Here is a 20,265-nt window from a genome sequence, read left to right as displayed (position 1 = left end):
GACCTATAACTGTTGACATTTTAAACATTGTGGCTTGGAAGGAGGATTATCTCATTTGTACTCATACCACATCTTCTTATTCATAATCATTTCTGGATGAATATATTAAAAAATAAGGTCACTGTGGTAGGATGGCCGATGAGACAACTATCCAACTATCCACTATAAAATGTAAACCACTACCAAATTTCGTTTAGATAAACAGCAAATAGTTTATAATGATTCTTATTTATTCAGATTCTATTGTCATATTAATTTAATAGATAGTTCTATAAATGGAATTGTAATTGTAGGGGGTCACTACTGAGCTGAAAACTCTATAATTATTTAATTGACCATTATTGCATATCTGTTTCACAATTTACAATTGCAAAATTCAATTGAAAAAAAGGACATTTTGTTGTTGAGTTTTTGTGTTTTTCCTGATATTTTCTTCATGGTGTTGAGTATCTGAAGTTGACTTATAGTTAAAATGATGAATTTTTATCAGCCTATCTTGTAATAAATCCACTGAAAATTCGTGTTAGTGTAGGTTGGTGAATATACAATAGTGCTTTGGTAGTATGATACTAAACCCCTAACGGGAGGGATTGTACCTGATATTCATATGATGAAGACATAATCTTTCAATCAGTTTAATTGAGGTCTGGAGCTGGCATGTCAGTTAACTGCTAGTAGTCTGTTGTTATTTATGTATTATTGTCATTTTATTTATTTTCTTTTGTTACATCTTTTGATATCAGACTCGGACTGCTCTTGAACTGAATTTTAATGTGCGTATTGTTATTCTTTTACTTTTCTACATTGGCTAGAGGTATAGGGGGAGGGTTGAGATCTCATAAACATGTTTAACCCCGCCGCAATTTTGCGCCTGTCCCAAGTCAGGAGCCTCTGGCCTTTGTTAGTCTTGTATGATTTTAAATTTTAGTTTCTTGTGTATAATTCGGAGTTTAGTATGACGTCCATTATCACTGTACTATTATGCATATTTTAGGGGCCAGCTGAAGGACACCTACGGGTGCGGGAATTCTCGCTACATTGAAGACCCATTGGTTGCCTTCGGCTGTTGTTTGCTCTATGGTCGGGTGGTTGTCGCTTTGACATATTCACCATTTCCTTTCTCAATTTTATTTGGGTAAATTTATGTCTGATATAAAAAAAAAAAAAGAACACAATCTCTAAAGCCATGGAAAGTTTATCCAGGTATCATATAATGTTTTCAAAATTTAAAATAATTTTGACTTAATTTTTGTTATGTTTGGATCTTTTTTTATTCATTTAATCATTTATATGAAAAGTCAAACTACTGTCAAAACTAAGGTAATGAATCTGAATCCGGCATGTGGCATTGTGAAACGACTCTTAATATAACAGGATTGTCAGTTTTCATACCGAAGGTAGCAGGTTCTCACTGGCTTCCTCCACCAATGTATTTCCTTATGTAGAAAATGATGGATAAAAACATGGTTTTATAGCTAGCTTAACCTCTGACTTGTATGGCAGTACATTGCACGACCTTCATCAATGTATTGAAATGCTTCCCCGTACTCTTAATTATTTGTTCAGAAGGTATGTGCTCCTATTACCCTATTCGGAACCACTTGCCATACTAATATCCTAAAAAAATTGGTCAATTGTTCAACTTCATAAATCAAAAAAAGAGAAAAGACATATAATAAGGGCAACAGCAGTATACCACAGTTGAGTATTCATAAATCGATTGATCGAAAACAAGTCCGTGTTACAGACGGAGGGAAACTCACAAACGATAAGAGGAAATCACTGGAACAACAGAAACACTGAACTGCAACAAAAACAAAATTGAAATATAAAATGTGTCAATCGATTTAATATTTGATAAAAATATTTATTTATAATGAAAGAGTTTTTGGTGCAAATTACTTTGCATAACTAATTATATCTTTCTTACTATAAAAACGGTGAAATCAAAAAAGTTATGTTTCTGTGTTTTTCATTGCAGGATCGTTATGTGTTCCTATAATCACTAGTTATCTGTGGTGCAATATTGCATATAAAAATGATAATTTGAAAAGATCAAAGATATTGAAAGAAACAAATAAGCATTGCTGATTTATACTGATACTCATTATCTTGAAAACCAGCGGCAATGTAAACTGATAGAAACTGCTTCATTAGCTTTATATTGACGATATCGTGATCGTATCCGAATCTTAAAGACTTTGAAATGATGTAATTGTGCATTTTCTATCGTGTAAAATAAATGCAAAGCGAAGCAGTGCCTTTGGTAAACGGGATTTATTTAAAAAATAAACTCGAGTGTTTCTAAAATGCAAAACGCAATCAAATATAGAATGTGTTTGTGATATCAATTTTGTTCTAATCTATTGATAATTTGTTCATGCATATATGTTTATAATTGAGGTATCAATCAACATTAAAATATAAAAAATATCTATGAGATAGTTATTGAAAAGGCAGAAATAAATAAAACAATTTTAAGTATACATTTTTTTTTCATATTTTGTTTTCAGTAACAAAGTTTAGCTAAAGCTATTTCAAAATACAGACATAGGTGGCATACTCACTTTAGATGATGTTATATTTGTTATTCTCATAGGATTTTGTCTAATGCTTAGTCCGTTTCTGTGTGTGTTACATTTCAATGTTGTGTCGTTGTTCTCCTCTTATATATAATGCGTTTCCCTCAGTTTTGGTTTGTTGTCCCGATTTTGTTTTTTGTCCATGGATTTATGAGTTTTGAACAGCGGTATACTACTGTTGCCTTTATTTAGACATAATCATCTAGCAAATTATAAGAGATTAAACTCATTAAAAGCGTTTAAAAAAGATGACCGCCATTATCATCATTGTATATGCCATTATTAAGTGTTCGCACCCATGTAGTGGAAGATATTAGCAAGCAAAATCGAGAGAATTGTGCAAATGACGATACAACAATGAAAATTAACACGAAGCATCATTATTATATACTCTTTAAGAAAAAACTGCTGGCCATGAAAATAAATAATTTTTCAAGATGGCCACTGGCTTTTTCAAAAATGGCTGTTTTTCGAAAAGACTTATATTTCTGGAAATCTTTTTCTTTGATCTTCTTTTAGTGAAAAATATTATCAGGTTTGGTGGCTACAATACTTGCATGTGACGTATTTAATAGAAATACATCTTTGACTCTTCGGGGTTTGCGCATGCGCGAAAATGTAACAAAATTCATACATATACATTTGAACTCTTTACTATTTACTTGGTGCTTTTGGGTTTTAATGATATCATGAATTGGTTTGATAATATTTTTTTTAGAGAATGAAACACATGCGTTTATCAATATTGCACATGCGCAAACTATTCAAAGACATACAGAGAGATTTTCACCCACTACCAGGGCACACTGGTGACGAGGATTTGAACTTCGTTAACATTTTTTGGTCGTCATTTCATTCTTCTAAAAATCTTCTATTAAAAGAGGGACGAAAGATACCAGAGGGACAGTCAAACTCATGAATCGAAAATAAACTGACAACGCCATGGCTAAAAATGAAAAGGATAAACAGACAACCAATAGTACACATGACACAACATAGAAAACTGAAGAATAAACAACACGAACCCCACCAAAAATTAGGGGTGATCTCAGGTGTTCCGGAAGGGTAAGCAGATCCTGCTCCACATGTGGTACCCGTCGAGTTGCTTAGGTAGCACTCCACAGTTAGAAAATAAAATTAAAAATGAGCCACAAAATGTTTTATCATCTCCTATTCCTGGATTTCTAATACATTAACCTAACTGTTTGTGTTGTACATGTGCATATGTATGTAATCAGTATATTCCATAGATTTGATTTTCAAAAGTTAAAAGAGTGAAAATTAATTTCTTTTATGTGTATCCATGGCAACATTCTGCATTTATTTACCATAAAATATTGCAAAAAGGGGGGTGGACATGTCACGTACCCCCCAAAAATTTGGATCAAACTAGAATTTCAATGCCTTTGAGTGATACCTTTTTAGAAACTGTTTTCATAAATCTTCCTAATGATCAAATAAAAAATGGGTGTCTTTCGCCTCATTTTTTCGTAAAATCCAATCACAAAGTTCGTGCGATAAAAAGTTGGAAAAAAACATTAGAATAATTGCCGGACCAATGTATTGTAGGGACATGCAAATACGGACTGTCATACAGAAAACAGCCTATATTACATACATTACATTATCTTGATGTTCATATAAACCCAATACAAAGGCTATTTTAGTACTCAGCTATCCAAAAATGAATTTTAATGCACACTAGCTCTCATATTTGAAAAATCCACAGGGGCCAAAATGCGAAACTACACACCTAACTGTGGAGTGCTACCTTATGAGATAACATATCCGGTAAAAAGTCTAATTCGGTAGGTCAGATTTATGAAAGGGAAGGGGATTGCAGTTACGACGTAGGGAACATATCCGATATCATTTGTGAAACGGTTATTCCATAACGGTCAACCAACTCGTGATGGCGTCCGTAAAATTTACGAAGAGATGATTTCAACTTCACCTTTCGGAACTCTTGATTTAATAGCTTCCTTGTGAGCAACAACCCTCTATCAAGAAAATCATGATAGGAAATGCAAGCCCGGGAATATCGTATCAATTGGGAGATATATAGACCGTTTGCAGGTGCTGCTGGAATGTTGCTACTTAGAAATGGAAAGTTCACAATTGGAAAGCTGAAATCATCTCATTTGAAGTTTTGTTTTCAAAGTGTAACCTCTATGATGCCACTGTTTGAAAACACGCCCATTCAGTGGTATTGATCAAGCATTCGATGGATAAGGTGAAAAAAGAAGTTACCTTTCAAAATCCCGGGTAAACATCAATTATAGCTGCAGATAGACCACTTTTGGTATTGGCTTAGCAAATGGCCAGATTTGTACGCAGAAGATAAGTTTATCGTTATGTTTTGTGGATAGTTCATTGAGATGGTTTGTTTTAAAATTCTGGCTGATATATTGCATGAAAGTGAATGGACATGTGCCTCCACTGAAGCCGATATTGCAACACCTAGAACGTCAAATTATTTTCATGTATGTTCGAATGTACCCAGGACTAGACATCCGCATCAGATAACGGCGTGTGTTTTACTTGCTTCATAAATATTGGCTTTTGAAAGCGTAAATGTAAACTGGTAGAATTTGAGAAAACTAGCGGTTTGGGTCATTCTAAAACAGGTGAACGATACATGAAGACTACGAAAACACAAAAGGATTTCTTTGAAAAGCGTCAAAGGCTTTCTCAAATAATAAACGAGTTTGAAATCTATTTTCTAATTTTACTTTTTTCTAGAATAGTCGTCAGATTTGTACAAATTTGACGCTTTTAAGGAAATTGTTGACTCGGAGGCAGGTGAGATACGTATATAAACTCCAAGATATTGGGTCCGAACAATAAGAAAATATTTTGAAGCTAATGCAAAACGAAGTAGAATCTGTTTTTTACAACCAGATTAAAAAATAGCTATTTCTTAGTATAGCTGTAAAATGAAACTGTAAATGTCTTTGTCAAAAAACAGAGCTGAAGAACATGAACAGTGATTGTGATCTCTTTCCTTGACTTTTCATTTCTTGTCAAAGTAGACAGTTTGATTTGGAAGATTTCATTATCCATGAAAAACAAATTACCCCTCTGTCTTTCTCTAAGGATGTCACTTTAAACAGTTTTATTAAATCGCAGCAAATGGGTATACTTGAAACAGTATGCGATTTGCCATCATCTGATCAAAATTCTGACGCATTTATCGTTGGTGGGCTAGAAATTAATTCCAGGCCACCACGATGATTTTGCAAATGATGTCATACTGCCTTATATAAAATCTTGCACCGATAAGTATTTAAGAGTAGGCACTGCAATAGATGTTTACTAAATGAATAATCTAAAGGCTAGACCGAGAAAAGGACAAGGTGCTGGTGCTAGACGGAAAGTTGTTGGTTCTGGTAGAACGCCAAGGGTTTGGAGTAGTTTTCTCTGAGAAGATGACAACAAAACGAAACGGTTCAAGTTTCTTGCCGACAGAATTGCGTCTTTAAAGACTAATAAAAATGCTTACGTTACTCAAGGTGAAATATTCTTTACAATTTCAATCCGGATACTTCCAAGCTATCCCTTTATAACCATGAACATGCAGATACACGTATGTTTGTCCATGATAAGCTTGCTGCTGAAAATGGTTGATACAAGTAATTTTAAGTGGTACTGACATAGATGTAGTAGTTTTAGGGATAGTATCTCTCGCATTTTTAGGTGTGGAAAAATTGTGGATAGGTTTTTGAAAGAATACAGACTTTCGAAGGCTTCATGTATATGACATATCAAATGTGTTTGGAACTCGTGCAGCTGCTATTCTTTCCTTCCATGCATTCTGTGAATGTGACACTGTGTCTGCATTTGATGGGAAAGTGAAGAGGTCAAATTGGCAGAAATTGGAAGTATTTCCAGATGGAAAGGATGTTTTGCTCGCTTTAATCTTGTATGAAGACACATACATGATCATCATAGAAGCATTTACTTGCATCATGTACGGCATCATCAACATTTGCTGTTAACAAGGCACGATTTGAATCATTTGTCAGGAAACAGCGCCCTTGTGATGCTATTCCGCCTACCATCAGTTCTCTCCCGGTTATCAAAAGGGAAGCATATCAAGGTGGACTCTACCGGATTTAGGGATTCGACAGGTATACGTACCAAGTCACGAACACTGGGTTTGGATGGAGAAAAAAAAATGACAGTTGGACACCAAAATGGACTTATTTGGCTGCCCTTGCAGCCTCGTATTATTCGTGCTTATTTTCATCCTTATATCATCATTAGCACAATTCTCTCGATTTTTCTTGCTAATATCTTCCACTATAACCAAACTAGGTATTTGAACTTAACAAAGTAAGTTATATCTTTTGTAAATTAGAAGAATATGAAAAAATATATATTTCAACGATTTTGCCGCCATTGTGGGACCGGAAGTCACTTTTCGTCATGCATGTATTGTTTCATCAATTTTAGGAACAGTTATTTACGTTTTATCAAAACTTACATTGGATTATACCAACAACACAGCTTTCAAAGGATTTACGAACTGTATCCATTTTCAATGTTGTTGCCACCATTTTGGAACCGGAAGTAACTTTTTCGTCTTTTATGTATTTTTTTTATCATACTTTAGGAACTGTTATTCACGTTTTATCCAAACTTACTTTTGATTATACTTAAAACACAGCTTTCAAAGGATTTACGAAATGTAGCCATTTTCAACGTTTTTGCAGCCATTTTGGAACCGGAAGTAACTTTTTCGTCATTTATGGATTGCTTCATCGTACTTAAGGAACTGTAATTTACGTGTTATCACACTTACTTTGAATTATACCTCTAACACAGCTTTGAATATGACACCATTTGCAAAATGACCGGTGGCCATCTTGAAAAAATGAAAATTTTTGATGGCCAGCAGCTGATTTTTTTCAATTATTGTTTATCTATATATCAAATTTCATACTTGTATCACGATTTGCAAAATTATTTCCATAATATCTCCCACTAATGTACATATCTTATAAATCCTTGTCCAATCAACATGCTTGAATTTCTCTTCAACAGGTTTTATAATTAATACTTGTTTGTGTACACAGTAATTTCATCAATTTTGGATAACCACGATAATATGACTGTGAACTTTGGCTAAAAGTCATATGAAACCTCAATTTAAAAAAAAAATATGCATATGTCTTTTTATAACTAAATGGACAGTTTTCATTAAAAAAATTATGTACATATACTTTTTTCTGAAGGAAATTCTTTAATTGTCCATATTTAGAAAAAGTTAACTTTTTTTTAATTGCTTGCTTCCAGGAAGCAATTCGCCGACATATTTTTTGTATGCAAGTGACCTCAGCGTGACCCTTCTCGTAAAAATCCTGTCATTTAAATTAAACTATTATCTGATTGTTCATGTTATACACGTGCTCAATATCCATGCTTCTTTGTTGGTTGTTTACTATAAGGTGCCAATCAGTAAACACGACAATGAAGTAGCTGCCATATTTTCACATCATAACAGACATAGAGAATAAAAATTTTACGATTCTACGATATGTCTACGTATAAAATGATAAAAATCATGCACATAAAACTAACTTACTTACTCACTTAGGCCCTTGGCTCCTCCAGGGAGCAAAGGCTATTGTTTCTTTTTCCTTGAAGGTTCCATTTAAGTTCCTGCCTTGTGATACTGCTTGTTGGTTTTTGCAGTGTGTGGCCTATCCATACTCATTTTCTTTTCTTGATTTGGATGTCAATAGGTTCCTGTTCAGCTCATTTCCATAGGCCTTCATTTCTTAAAATCCAATAAGTTTATGGCATATACATGCATTGGTTCAAGTATTGGATAAACATTATTTTTCACCAGTCACTCGTTTGATATGACTTTAAGAACTATTTTGATCTGAGCTTCACAAGTGAGTCTTATGTAGACGAAACGCGCGTCGGGAGTATTTAATTATAATCCTGGTAACTTTGATAACTATTTACACCTTTGAACAGCGGTATGCTCCTGTTGTCATTATTTACTGATATACTTTAAACCAGTATAATGATTTCTGTTTACCATTGCTCTTGAACATACATATTTGGTTATCTAGTCTTGAGTACATTTGTAAGTTCCATGTTGAACTGATTTATATGGATTAATACTTTCCCAATTGAGACAATTGGTTGCAGTATTTTTTGCTTAAAATGGTAATACTATCAATATAATACTTTGTAACTGGTAACTATAGTAAAACAAATGGGGCAATATGCGCAATTGTTTCGACATAGGCTGTAATGATAACGTTTTTTTCTCTAGCTCAGTCCATATCGTAAACTGGGATATGTTTGTTGGCTCGTTTCGAAGCTGGGACATTTTCACATATGTGGTTAAATTTTCGGGGTACGAAGTATGATTCTTTTGTCAATAAATTAGCACGACCCGAAAATCCTTACGTGATGCGATTCCTCATGGTAAAAAATCCCTTTTTCAATAATTTCTTTAAAATTTATTTCTTTGAATACATTTAATAACTCCATAGTTTTTACATTTTTATTCTATGGTCCTCTACTTTTCAGATCAACGCAAATGGTTAATCTCAGTCACTTGTTAGAAATTGAAACATGTCCAAAATCACTACACAGAGATATTTTGTTTAAACACAACTTGTATGTTCCTCAATTGGAAGCGCATTAGGGATATTGACCCAAATAAGAATATAAGTCACAGTTTGAATAAGAAATATGAACGGCTTAAATCTAAAAAATGTTGTCAGCAGTTTTGAAAGTCTTAAATTTATCATTAACATTTTATTAACACATTTTGTAGAATGACAAATACAACCAGCCCCCCAGCTATTAGACATCTTGATAGAAAATGAAGAGGATGAAACATATAAAAGAGTTCCGGTTGCCGTGTTTGTCGCGGTATTATCTTTAGTTGGTATCATTGGAAACATACACATACTAATTATCTTTTCTCGGAACTCGAAACAGCAAAGTAGTTACCACGTGTTTGTGTCCGCCTTAGATGTATCCGACCTTGTAGTGTGTTCTACTTATCTTCCGGTGGAAATAGTGTTGGTCATGAATCCTTTTTCTTTTGATTATGACTTTATCTGCCGTCTATCCCTAGTAAACTGTTATACATGGGGATGCTGGACGGTTTTGTTAATTCTATCGATTGCAATAGAACGATACAGACATATTTGCTTCCCTTTGAATTACCAAATTTCGTGCTATGATGCTAGGAAGCTGTGTATTTTGCTTTTTGTACTTGCCGCCATTAATGCTGCAACAATGGGGTACATATCTGGAACCAATTCATTTCCTTAATCAAATGCAACCAAAGGTTTTGAATGTTTCATAAATGACAGTCTGGAGAATTCAATGTTTCCAGCTTCATACTTTGTATTTTTGCTAGCTGAAGGTGTATTGGTAGGATTTACAATTATCTCCTTATATATTTCCGTTCGGCGTACAATTATAAAAAGTAATAATATAAGAAAACAGATGATGAATATAAATATATACAAGAAGAGTTCAAATGAAGAAATCACTTGTATAAACACGGGTATTAAGTCGATGTTGGAACTATCTGAGAATTTTTGTGAAAATAAAATACACACTACCAAATTGACAGAAGATTCGGCCCCTAATTCAGTCTCGACACGTTACACAAAGAAACATAGATCATTTGGTGAATCTCCAAATAGTAAAGATTTATGTAATACCGATATTCTCAATCCTAACAGTCTTCTATCAAATTTGAATGGTTTACTGATTGTTGCGTCATCAGTTGCTGGAATGAAGTCGAATATACGACAGAACACTTTAAGATCGTGTAATAAAATAACTGAAATGAAGAAGAAAAATGAAATTACAATCAACGTTGCGAGAGTCACAACAGGTTTAATTGTAATATCGGTAATATTCTTTGTTACTCTGTCTGATATCATTCATGGTATTGGCTTTAATACGCATGACTAACCAAGAAACATTCGGTGAATTGTCACCTACATGTACTGAAACTTGCATTTTCCTATTCGTTTATGAACTGGGATATCTGAATCATGTTGTAAATAGTTTTATATATTTTTATAATGACAGTCGATTTAGAAAGGAATTGAAATATTTTTATTCATTTAAAAAAACGATAAAATGAACCATATAAAGAGTTAAAATAGCTAACGGTAAATGGCATGGCGAGGTTTGTTTACAAAAAAGTTGAAAGATACCAAAGGGAAACTCAAATTCATATTTTGGAATATACTGACAATGACATGGATAAAAATGAAACAGACAAACAAACAACAGGAAACATAGAAAACTAAAGACTGAGCAACACGAACCCCACCAAAAATGGGGTGATCTCAGCTGCTCTAAAAGGGTAAGCAGATCCTGCTACACATGTGTTGCTCATCATGTTAATGCAAACTCGGTAATAAGTCTTATTCTGCAACATATGTTTACCAAACCCAAAACTATTTAAAATTGATAAAAAAATTCGAAGCTCTTCTATAAACATATAATATTGTAATAGTATGTGACCAGTTCTTACTGATTTGTTGTAATTTGATTATCGATTAAAATTTGGAATATCAAAGAGTTATTTTCATCATCACGACACTTCCTAAACATTCACCTTTTTGAATAATAAATCCAACCCTAAAATTCCAGGTCTTGCTTTTTGTGACTCACTAATAAAACATGAACATTTTATAGTGTGAGTTGGACAGATATTCTTGTTTCATATTCTAATATATTGCAAATAAGCCAGTCAAAAATTCATTAAAATGCAGGAAAACTCCAACTCTGGGGAAAATACCAATTATAATTATTCGCAATGTTGTGAGTAAGATGTGATACAATTTGTTATTATAGACTTTTCGAGTTAAGCGGGTTTTACCTAGTATCCAATACAAACAGGTCTGCCTTTTTGAATAGCAGGACTCTACAGAATATATGATATAAACAGAAAAGCGTGGACGTTCAACAACTGGAATCGTATGGAGACAGATCGAAAGAAGCGAAAACAGATATTGCACGAGGTCAAATCTAATTCCATGAATCGTCCGTTTTCTAGGAAAAATCATTGTCAAAAATGATTATTTTACAACCGGAAATTCCAAATTGCCTGTTTTGGACATGCTGAATTTATGACATATAGTAAAAAAACTAAGATACACATCTTAGATAGATTTCTTAGCTGTTCATTGAGGAACTCGACTCGTCAGGTAAGTTCGATTCAAAAGTTTCAAAATCGAAATTTATAAACTGTTTGTAAGTAACAAAACCAAAATACCTTAAATAGAACAACCTAAACAATCATCGGTCATTATTGTATCAAATAGTTACAACCTAAATAAAAGTACAGTTACATGACAAGCTAACCATGTTAAAATTTTGTAACATGCATGAATTACCATCGGGTAAAAATAGTCCGTCAGCAATGGCATGCATGGACCACTTTAGAGAAGTTGTTACTTAGTTCATCAACTTTTATATGGGCCATGTGTTCTTTTTCAACGATACAATGTTTAAAATAGCGGTATCTTCCCAGTATGAATTTATGTAAACGTAATGCGCATGCAGTTTTTTGCGGTCTTTATCTTTTGATTCAAGTGACGCCTTTATCAAAATAAACCGAGAACAAAAGGATAGAAAATGAAAGGGAATCTGAAAACAATAGATACTTGGACATTTATGATAAAATAATTGATACATAGCAGATCAACATGTAAATAAACTAAAATTGAGGAAGATTGAAAGTAAGATTTTTGTACGATCCAACCTGATTTTTTACAAGATAAAGTGTTGTTGTTGTTGACCTTTAGTGACGCTTATGTTTTGTTTTGTTGGTTTTTTTTTTTTTTGGGGGGGGGGTGGGGGGGGGGGGGGTGGGGGACAAAAATTAAATCAAAATCATTATGGGCCTGGCTTGATAGTTATCGATTTACCTGACTGTACAGGGGCGGATGCAGGAATTTTCGAAAGGGGGGTGCTAACCCAGGGCAACCAGGGCAAAGGGGGGGTAGAAAACATATGTCCCGATACAAATGCATTGATCGGCAAAAATAAAGGGGGTGCGCACCCCCGGAACCCCCCCCCCCCTGGATCCGCCACTGCTGTATTACTACTTTGGAAGTAACAAAACACAATTTGATATCCCCTTCCAATACTCAATACAAAGCACTGCTTTAAATTTTTCCGATCTCACTACAAAACAAATGCCATCTGTGCCTTTCAGTGCTCACAAGTACTTTGATTTATTTATTGAACTATACGAGAACAGTGTCATGTCTACTCGACGTAAAATTGTAACCCCCCTTTTACTTTCATTTCAGTCGCAGTATCTTCAATATTTTTACTATACCAATTAACCTAATGATTAATTCGTTTGTGTGTGACAGACGGATATTCAAGTACCTATATATGCAATGAGCCACTATCTTTCTAACGGATAACTATATCCATATATATAGTTTGGGGGGGGGGGGGGAGTGGTTTAGGTTGTTACGACACTGTTCAGTCGGAGCTGTCACGATCTCACAATATCATCAGCTCGAATCCGGAAGAGGGAAGGACACAAGTTTGATAACCCCAAATGTGCTGATATATGTACATGTGTAATTATAGGATTTCATTTTGGCTAAAGTTAAGACGAAATATATGCTATTTGACCTTCCCCTCCCTAATCCGCCACTGAGATGGACATAATTCTTTAATCGAGGTTTGGCAATTAGTGGGTGTGCAAGGTTAGGGAGGATTGGGAGTCGAGAGCCGAGGGAACCTGGTGACAAGGGTAGTGACATAAGAAAAAATGTATGCTTCACAAAAAAGTAAGGGCGACGGAAGTGGTAACTACCCCATGTTCACCCCTCAATTACAGTGATGAAAACCATACGAAGAGGATCTTTTATGTATTGTAAATAAACCTATGATAGTGGTGTTCACAACCAAGAAGAAAAGGGGGTTCCAACCCTCGGACCCTCACCCCCCCCCCCCCCCCCCCGCAATCCGACCCTGAGGTGGACATGATTCTTGAATCGAGGCTTTGGAATGAGTGGGAGTTAGGTTACAGGGAATTGGGAGTCTGGCAGAAACCAGGTGACGAGGGTAGTAAATTATTAAAATTGTTTGTTTCACAAAAAAACAAAGGGGGTGGAAGTTGGAACTACTCCATGTTCACCCATCATTTAGAGGGACGGGAAGCATATGAAGAAGTAAGGAAACAAGGGACAATCTATGCCTCACTGACAAAAAAAATATGTAAGGGAGAGAGAAGTGGGAATCATCCCATGTTAGTTTAGTTTAAACATATTTATTTATAGTGGACTGGGAAACAAGGTTTGCAACTTATATTAATCCCTTTTACTTTGCGGGTGCGAGTGTTGCCATGTAGCGGCATTAACCCACTCTTTTTCGAAATCTGCAAGGGTGTCTTTTACGTGCAAGAGATATGGCTCTCTCTCTCTCTCAACACGGTCAGCCATTTATCGTCCCCTTCCGACGGACTATCATCGTTTCCTCAAGACCATATTCGCAAATTGTGTCAAGGGAGAGCTGAAAATTCAGTCCCTGAAATTTCCATCCCGAACGGGTATCGAACCAGAAACATTTGTGTTAGTATTCAGATGCACTTTTTTTTAATTTTTTTTTTTATCTTTAATCATCATACTTCATATATATACATACGACAATTATTATATACACACATATCAAATCCATATACACACATTTATATACAATATTTAATATCACAGTTTGAAAATATCCATTCATTATTACAGTTATATACTAAATATATTTTTACTTTCAAAATATCCAATCATTATCAAAGTTGTATATTTTAAATATTTACTTTCAGAATATCCATTCATTATTACAGTTATACACTTTATGTATTGTAATTTACTTTCAAAATATCTCTTTTTTTCTTTAATTTGAACAAACAAAAAAAATACTGTAAATTGAATGTTCACCTCTCAATTGTAGGAGCGAGAACCAAATGGAGAGGGTAAGGATAATTTATGCTTCACTGAAAAAAAAAGTGGTAGGGGGAGGGAAGTGGAAATCATTCCATGTTTACCCTAAATGTAGGAGGTACAAACACTGAAGTCTTCATGATTTGTATGTCATATTACACACATTTCCAATTTTGTATAGTTTCAGAGGAGATGCGGCTCAATGAAATTTGTCTCTTCCTTCAGTAGTATAGATCTCATGTCATATAAACACAAAATTGGGATCGACAGAAGAAAGTTCTCTTTCGATTTGAAAAAAAAATGTGTTATCTGTGTAAAAAAGATTGATTCAAAGAAAAATTTAGAAAAGAACAAAAATCCGCTGGTGGATTATCAGTCCCGAGGGTATCATCAACTCAGTAGTCAGTACTTCGGTTACTGACATGATTTATAACAAACCTTCCATTTATGAATTTTGAAATTATAACTAAGGATGCAACTCCCTCAGGCAAAGCTGACCTTAGATGAATTTGGCTTTTTGTTTTGGTATTTTTGTTGCAGAAAGCTCGACATAGGGATAGTGATCCGGCGGCGTTGGCGGTGGCGGCGTTAGCTAACTTCTTAAAAGGTTTATATTTTAGAAGGTGAAAGACCTGTTGCTTCTTACTTTGTATATAGATGCCTCATGTTACGAAGTTTCCGTCAGTCACATGTCCAATGTCCTTGACCTCATTTTCATGGTTCAGTGACCACTTGAAAAAAAAGTTCAGAATTTTTGTAATGTTGAATTCTCTCTTATTATAAGTAATACGATAACTATATTTGGTATGTACGTACCTTGCAAGGTCATCATGCCCATCAGACAGTTTTCACTTGACCTCGACCTCATTTCATGGATCAGTGAACAAGGTTAAGTTTTGGTGGTCAAGTCCATATCTCAGATACTATAAGCTATAGGGCTAGTATATTTGGTGTATGGAAGGACTGGAAGGTGTACACGTCCAACTGGCAGGTGTCATCTGACCTTGACCTCATTTGCATAGTTCAGTGGTTATAGTTAAGTTTTTGTGTTTTGGTCTGTTTTTCTCATACTTAATGCAATAGGTCTACTATATTTGTTGTATGGAATGATTGTAAGGTGTACATGTCTAGCGGGCAGATGTCATCTGACCTTGACCTCATTTTCATGGTTCAGTGGTCAAAGTTAAGTTTTTAAGTTTTGGTCTTTTTATCTAATATTATATGCCAAAGGTCAACTATATTTGGTGTATGGAAATATATTATGATCTATATGTCAGTCCCGCAGGTTTTATTTGACCATGACCTCAATTGCACGGTTCATTGCACAGTGTTAAGTTTTTGTGTTTTGGTCTATTTTTCTTAAACTATAAGTAATAGGTCAACTATATTTGTTGTATGGAAGCTTTGTTAGCTGTACATGTCTGCCTGGCATGGTTCATCTGACCTTGACCTCATTTTCATGGTTCATTGGTCTTTGTTTAGCTATCTTGGTTAATGTTAAGTTTATGTGACTGTTGTAATAAAGCTTTATACTTAGGACTATCAACATAATATCAATGATTAGTAAAGAAGGCGAGACATTTCAGTGTGTGCACTCTTGTTGTAATATAGCTCTTCAACGGCTTCAGTACTTATACCCCCTTCTAAATATCAAATGTCTGGCTTTGAGTATTCCTGATGAAGGTAAGTCTCGCTTATTTGAACGCTTAGTCGTGTCAACCGTTCATATTAGAAAATTAATCACAGACTGTCACATGATATTTAAATATAAATCCAATGGATTAAATACAGAAACCGTTCTTTTGTTTTGTTGTAAAAATGAAACAGTACTTCTTCTCGTTTGAATTGTTTTACATTGTCTCATCGGGGCCTATTATAGCTGACTATGCGGTAGGGGCTTTGCTCATTGTTGAAGGCCGTACGGTGACCTATAGTTGTTAATGTCTGTGTCATTTTGGTCTTTTGTGGATAGTTGTCTCATTGGCAATCATACCACATCTTCTTTTTTATATTCTCTTTAAACCCTGTCACACTGTGTGAAGCTATACTAATAATCATGATTTCTTTATTAAGAGAGAGAGTGAATTTTCAATAAGGCTCTCTTAACACAATAATGATTACATTAGAAATAAACAATTCATATTCAATAATAATGATAAATAAAGATTAAATACAATTCAAAGATACAATAAACAATGATGATAAATGGCATTACAGCAAAACTATCATGGTAATGTTAAAAATACATAGATTTGTAGTTATGTTTAGATTCTGATACTATATTTGATTTTTTAAAACTGAATTAGGAAGAGCATTCCATACTTTTGGTCCTGTGTACGAGAAACTAAACTTGCACAACTCTGTATTTGGTTTTGGAATTTTAAAATTATCTGAGGATGAAAATCTCAAATTGTATTTTTGATTTGCAGAAGTTTACAATATAAGACTGTACATATATTCTGGAGCTAAGCCATGTTTTGCCTTATACAGCTGATTCTAACCCATCCAAAACATCTGTTTTCAAGTGGAAGTTTGGTATCAACGGGCCCAAAAGATCCAGTTCTGGCATGTCAAAATCGTCGTCTGACGTAGCCATTGTTATTGTTTTGCGAAGAATTTATGTCACAAGATACATGCGCAAGGAATTTTGTGAAGCGGCTCCGACGGGTACATTGTAATTGTACGCTTAACAAGAGTCAATGAGAAAGCGTGTTACATAAAGATTGCATTTTAATAAAGTATTCTTTGTGTGATCGGCACATTAATGTTATATTCGTGAAATAATTCGCTTGAAGGTTTGGTGTAATCAGGTTCGTCTACAATTATTCTTGCTGCCCTCTTTTAGCTGTTTAAAGTATTTTTTTCTAATAGAAAGTTATTACTGTTTACCCATATTGAACAACAATAATTCAAGTTAAGAGGTAAAACGTAAGCGTTTTAGTACATTTGTATAGCTTTGTGATTTAAATATTTTTTTTAATCTTTTTAATAAAGCTTAGAAGAGTTATTTTTTTTTATTATATAATCGATATGAGAAGACCAAGATAGAGATCCATCAATAAAAATACCTAGAACCTTTTCACATGTTCTTTCTTTAATATTCAAGCATTTAACTTTGCAGTGACTACAAAGGTGATACATTTTAATATAAACAGCTTCCTTCATCAATAACTGATGTTTCCTTTAAATCTTCAATAAGAAATAAAATTAAACAAATATTTGCCTTATATCGCAAATGTTTGCGTTATCGCAAACCTTTTGCGTGATATATTTCGCAAACCAAACATTTGAGAGAGCTTGTACTAAAAATCTTGCGAAAAACTTTATTGAAATTGTTTTGAAATCGTTTTCAGTCAGATGTTTGCCCAATGTTATAACTTTGCAGTTTTGCATTGGCTTTAACCCCATCACTCAATTTGAGTGGTGTATACATATATAATGCACTTTGAACGAAGGCGGCAGTCCAATAAGTTTTTTACAACATTGAAAGAGAAATTTATTTGGCAGCAACATATCGAAGATACAATACAATACGGATGCAAAGTGTTGCGCTTAGACTTATAATGACCGAACGTCATAAAACGAATGATGACGTTGCAAGATTGTTGTTGCTAAGGCTATATTTATAGTCTGCAAACATTTGTTGTACGACGGTGTTCATTTTTTCTAGCAATTATGAGTTTTCAAATCGCATATTGTGGAAGTGAATGTTTCGGAATCCAGGAGGAGAAAGAACACGGTGAAAATAAGGACAACAATATTCATACTGGATTACAAAACAATACAGAGGACGCAACAATAAGTGAAGGCGCCAAAAGCTTTGCAACTGAGGTAACACCAAAATGGCTAAGCTTTTCATTCAAGCTTCATGATTTCGTGAATACTAACTACAACCGTTATATTGAAGATTTTACCCATGATGACGTTGAAAATAAAATTAATAGTAGAAGTAATTGCGCTTTTGTTGTAAAACAAGTTGCAAATGAACGTAAATCTTCCAGATCACCGATCAATTGTGGTAACACACAAACGGACCAGAAGAAGACAGAAATGGGCACGGTCGTCTTGAATGAAGGACAAGCAGAAACCAAGGATGTATTTGTCAAACCTCCTGTAAAAATGTCTGGATTCCTGTCGTCTGTAGTGAAGCCGTTGACAGCAGACGACAATATTGACAATGACGAAAATGTTACCACAGTAGAGCAGGTTCAACCAGAAGGGTGCTTTTGTTGGCCTCTTGTTCATCTGGTAAGTATGTGTAAAAAATGAGGGGTTCAAAAATGGCCTGACAATCTATTTTTTTTTTACTGTTAATGACATTTTAACATGGTAAAACAGAAAAAAATATTGACTATTGTGAACAGTTTCAAAGGAAATAGTTTGAAATTTATAACAGAAAAAAAAAACGGATTGCAAAAATTAAATTATTATAACAGATACAGAAGATTCCACTTTTTAAGCCTGTTATTTGTTTGTGATACATGACTATATAGCTGTTATGTCAGCTTTCCGTATTTTTTGTTGTGAATGGTCATATAAGAATGTAAATATAATTACTATTACTGCAACAGATACCTGTATGAGGACTTTAGATTCTGGTATCGTCCACTTAAACGTTGAAGTTTTTAGACCCTTTTTCATTGCTCAATTTTTCTTTCCTCGCTAAATGAATCTTGTAAGTATCGTAAAATTGAAGAATTGTGTTTGTTTGAGAACAAACTATATGTATAAAGATATAGGAAGATGTGGTGTGAGTGCCAATGAGACAACTCTCCATCCAAATAACAATTAAAAAAAAGTATACCATTATAGGTCAATATACGCGTACGGCCTTCAACACGGAGCCTTGGCTCACACCGAACAACAAGCTATAAAGGGCCCCAATGTATGAGCTGTTTATATTTGCAAAGCTTATAATCTGTTTTTTGCGACTTTATATTGAAGTCTTGTGTATTTATAGATTTACAGAATACGATACCGATTGTTTGACAAGAAAAAGGACAAGGAACTTAAAAAATTACAAAAATTCTAAGGATTAAAAATACTACGGTATGTTTTTCTAAAATTAATTATGTATACTACTTGCCACTGGACATTTATCATACAAAATCAGCCAACTTGATAAACCAATTAATTTTATTTTGCAATTAAAATATATTTAAGACCTCTATTTGGCAAAAAAAAAAGATATAGAAGGTACAATAAACGATACATCTAAAAAAATAACAGCCTTTTTAATTCATAACAATTATTTCTTTTTTCAGATATTAAAAGCAGAAGACAGAAGAATCGACTTGTCTGAAATTTTTATTAATAAAAGAGATAAAAAAAAATCCTAGTTCAACTTATTAAGAAATCATGGCTTTAAACGTGCACGACATGAAAGATCATGCAATTTTTGACATAAGCGCTTATGATCCCGCAAACACGTTTAACCCCGCCACATTCTGTATGTATGTTCCTGACCCAAGTCAGGATGCTGTAATTCAGTGGTTGTCGTTTGTTGATGTGTAAAATATTTGTTTTTTGTTCATTTTTTGTACATAAACAAGGCCGTTAGTTTTCTCTTTTGAATTGTTTTACAATTTCATTTCGGGCCTTTTATAGCTGACTATGCGGTATGAGTTTTGCTCATTGTTGAAGGCCTTGATTATAAGGCTTTGTGTAATATCTAAATACATGTATCTATAATGGAAAAAAGTTTACTAGATACTGAAATTTCA

The 20,265-nt window shown here is 34.1% G+C and overlaps 2 protein-coding genes across 3 annotated transcripts; both read left to right on the top strand.

The window, feature by feature from the left end:
* Positions 1-9,392: 9,392 nt before the first annotated feature.
* LOC139500211 (olfactory receptor 1496-like) lies at positions 9,393-10,674 on the top strand (the record flags this gene model as incomplete). The annotated part of the gene is given in 1 exon segment (XM_071288950.1): positions 9,393-10,674. A coding segment is annotated over 1 exon segment (1,152 nt), but the record flags the coding sequence as incomplete, so codon positions are not given.
* A 7,464-nt stretch (positions 10,675-18,138) lies between these two features.
* Positions 18,139-19,914, top strand: LOC139500823 (uncharacterized). Of its 2 annotated transcripts, XM_071289699.1 has the most exons (3): positions 18,146-18,790; positions 19,503-19,591; positions 19,807-19,908. In XM_071289699.1, exons 1-2 carry the CDS (start codon positions 18,218-18,220, stop codon positions 19,572-19,574), a joined length of 645 nt encoding a protein of 214 aa, XP_071145800.1. In that variant the 5' UTR covers positions 18,146-18,217; the 3' UTR covers positions 19,575-19,591; positions 19,807-19,908. The 2 variants fall into 2 exon arrangements, with proteins under 2 accessions (XP_071145799.1, XP_071145800.1); XM_071289698.1 differs by lacking the exon at positions 19,503-19,591 and having other exon boundaries at positions 18,139-18,790; positions 19,807-19,914.
* The last annotated feature ends 351 nt before the right edge of the window (positions 19,915-20,265 follow it).

This window comes from Mytilus edulis, chromosome 13, assembly GCF_963676685.1.
Source record: "Mytilus edulis chromosome 13, xbMytEdul2.2, whole genome shotgun sequence".
Taxonomy (NCBI): domain Eukaryota; kingdom Metazoa; phylum Mollusca; class Bivalvia; order Mytilida; family Mytilidae; genus Mytilus; species Mytilus edulis.
The sequence above is the reverse complement of the archived record's forward strand: the minus strand, read 5'-3'. Positions and strand labels throughout refer to the sequence as shown.

Bases quoted from the DNA above. Each gene is read 5' to 3' on its own strand.
- LOC139500823 (XM_071289698.1), top strand. From the start codon at position 18,218: ATGAGTTTTCAAATCGCATATTGTGGAAGTGAATGTTTCGGAATCCAG. The intron at 18,791-19,806 runs GTAAGTATGTGT...TTCTTTTTTCAG, and splicing joins GTTGGCCTCTTGTTCATCTG to ATATTAAAAGCAGAAGACAG.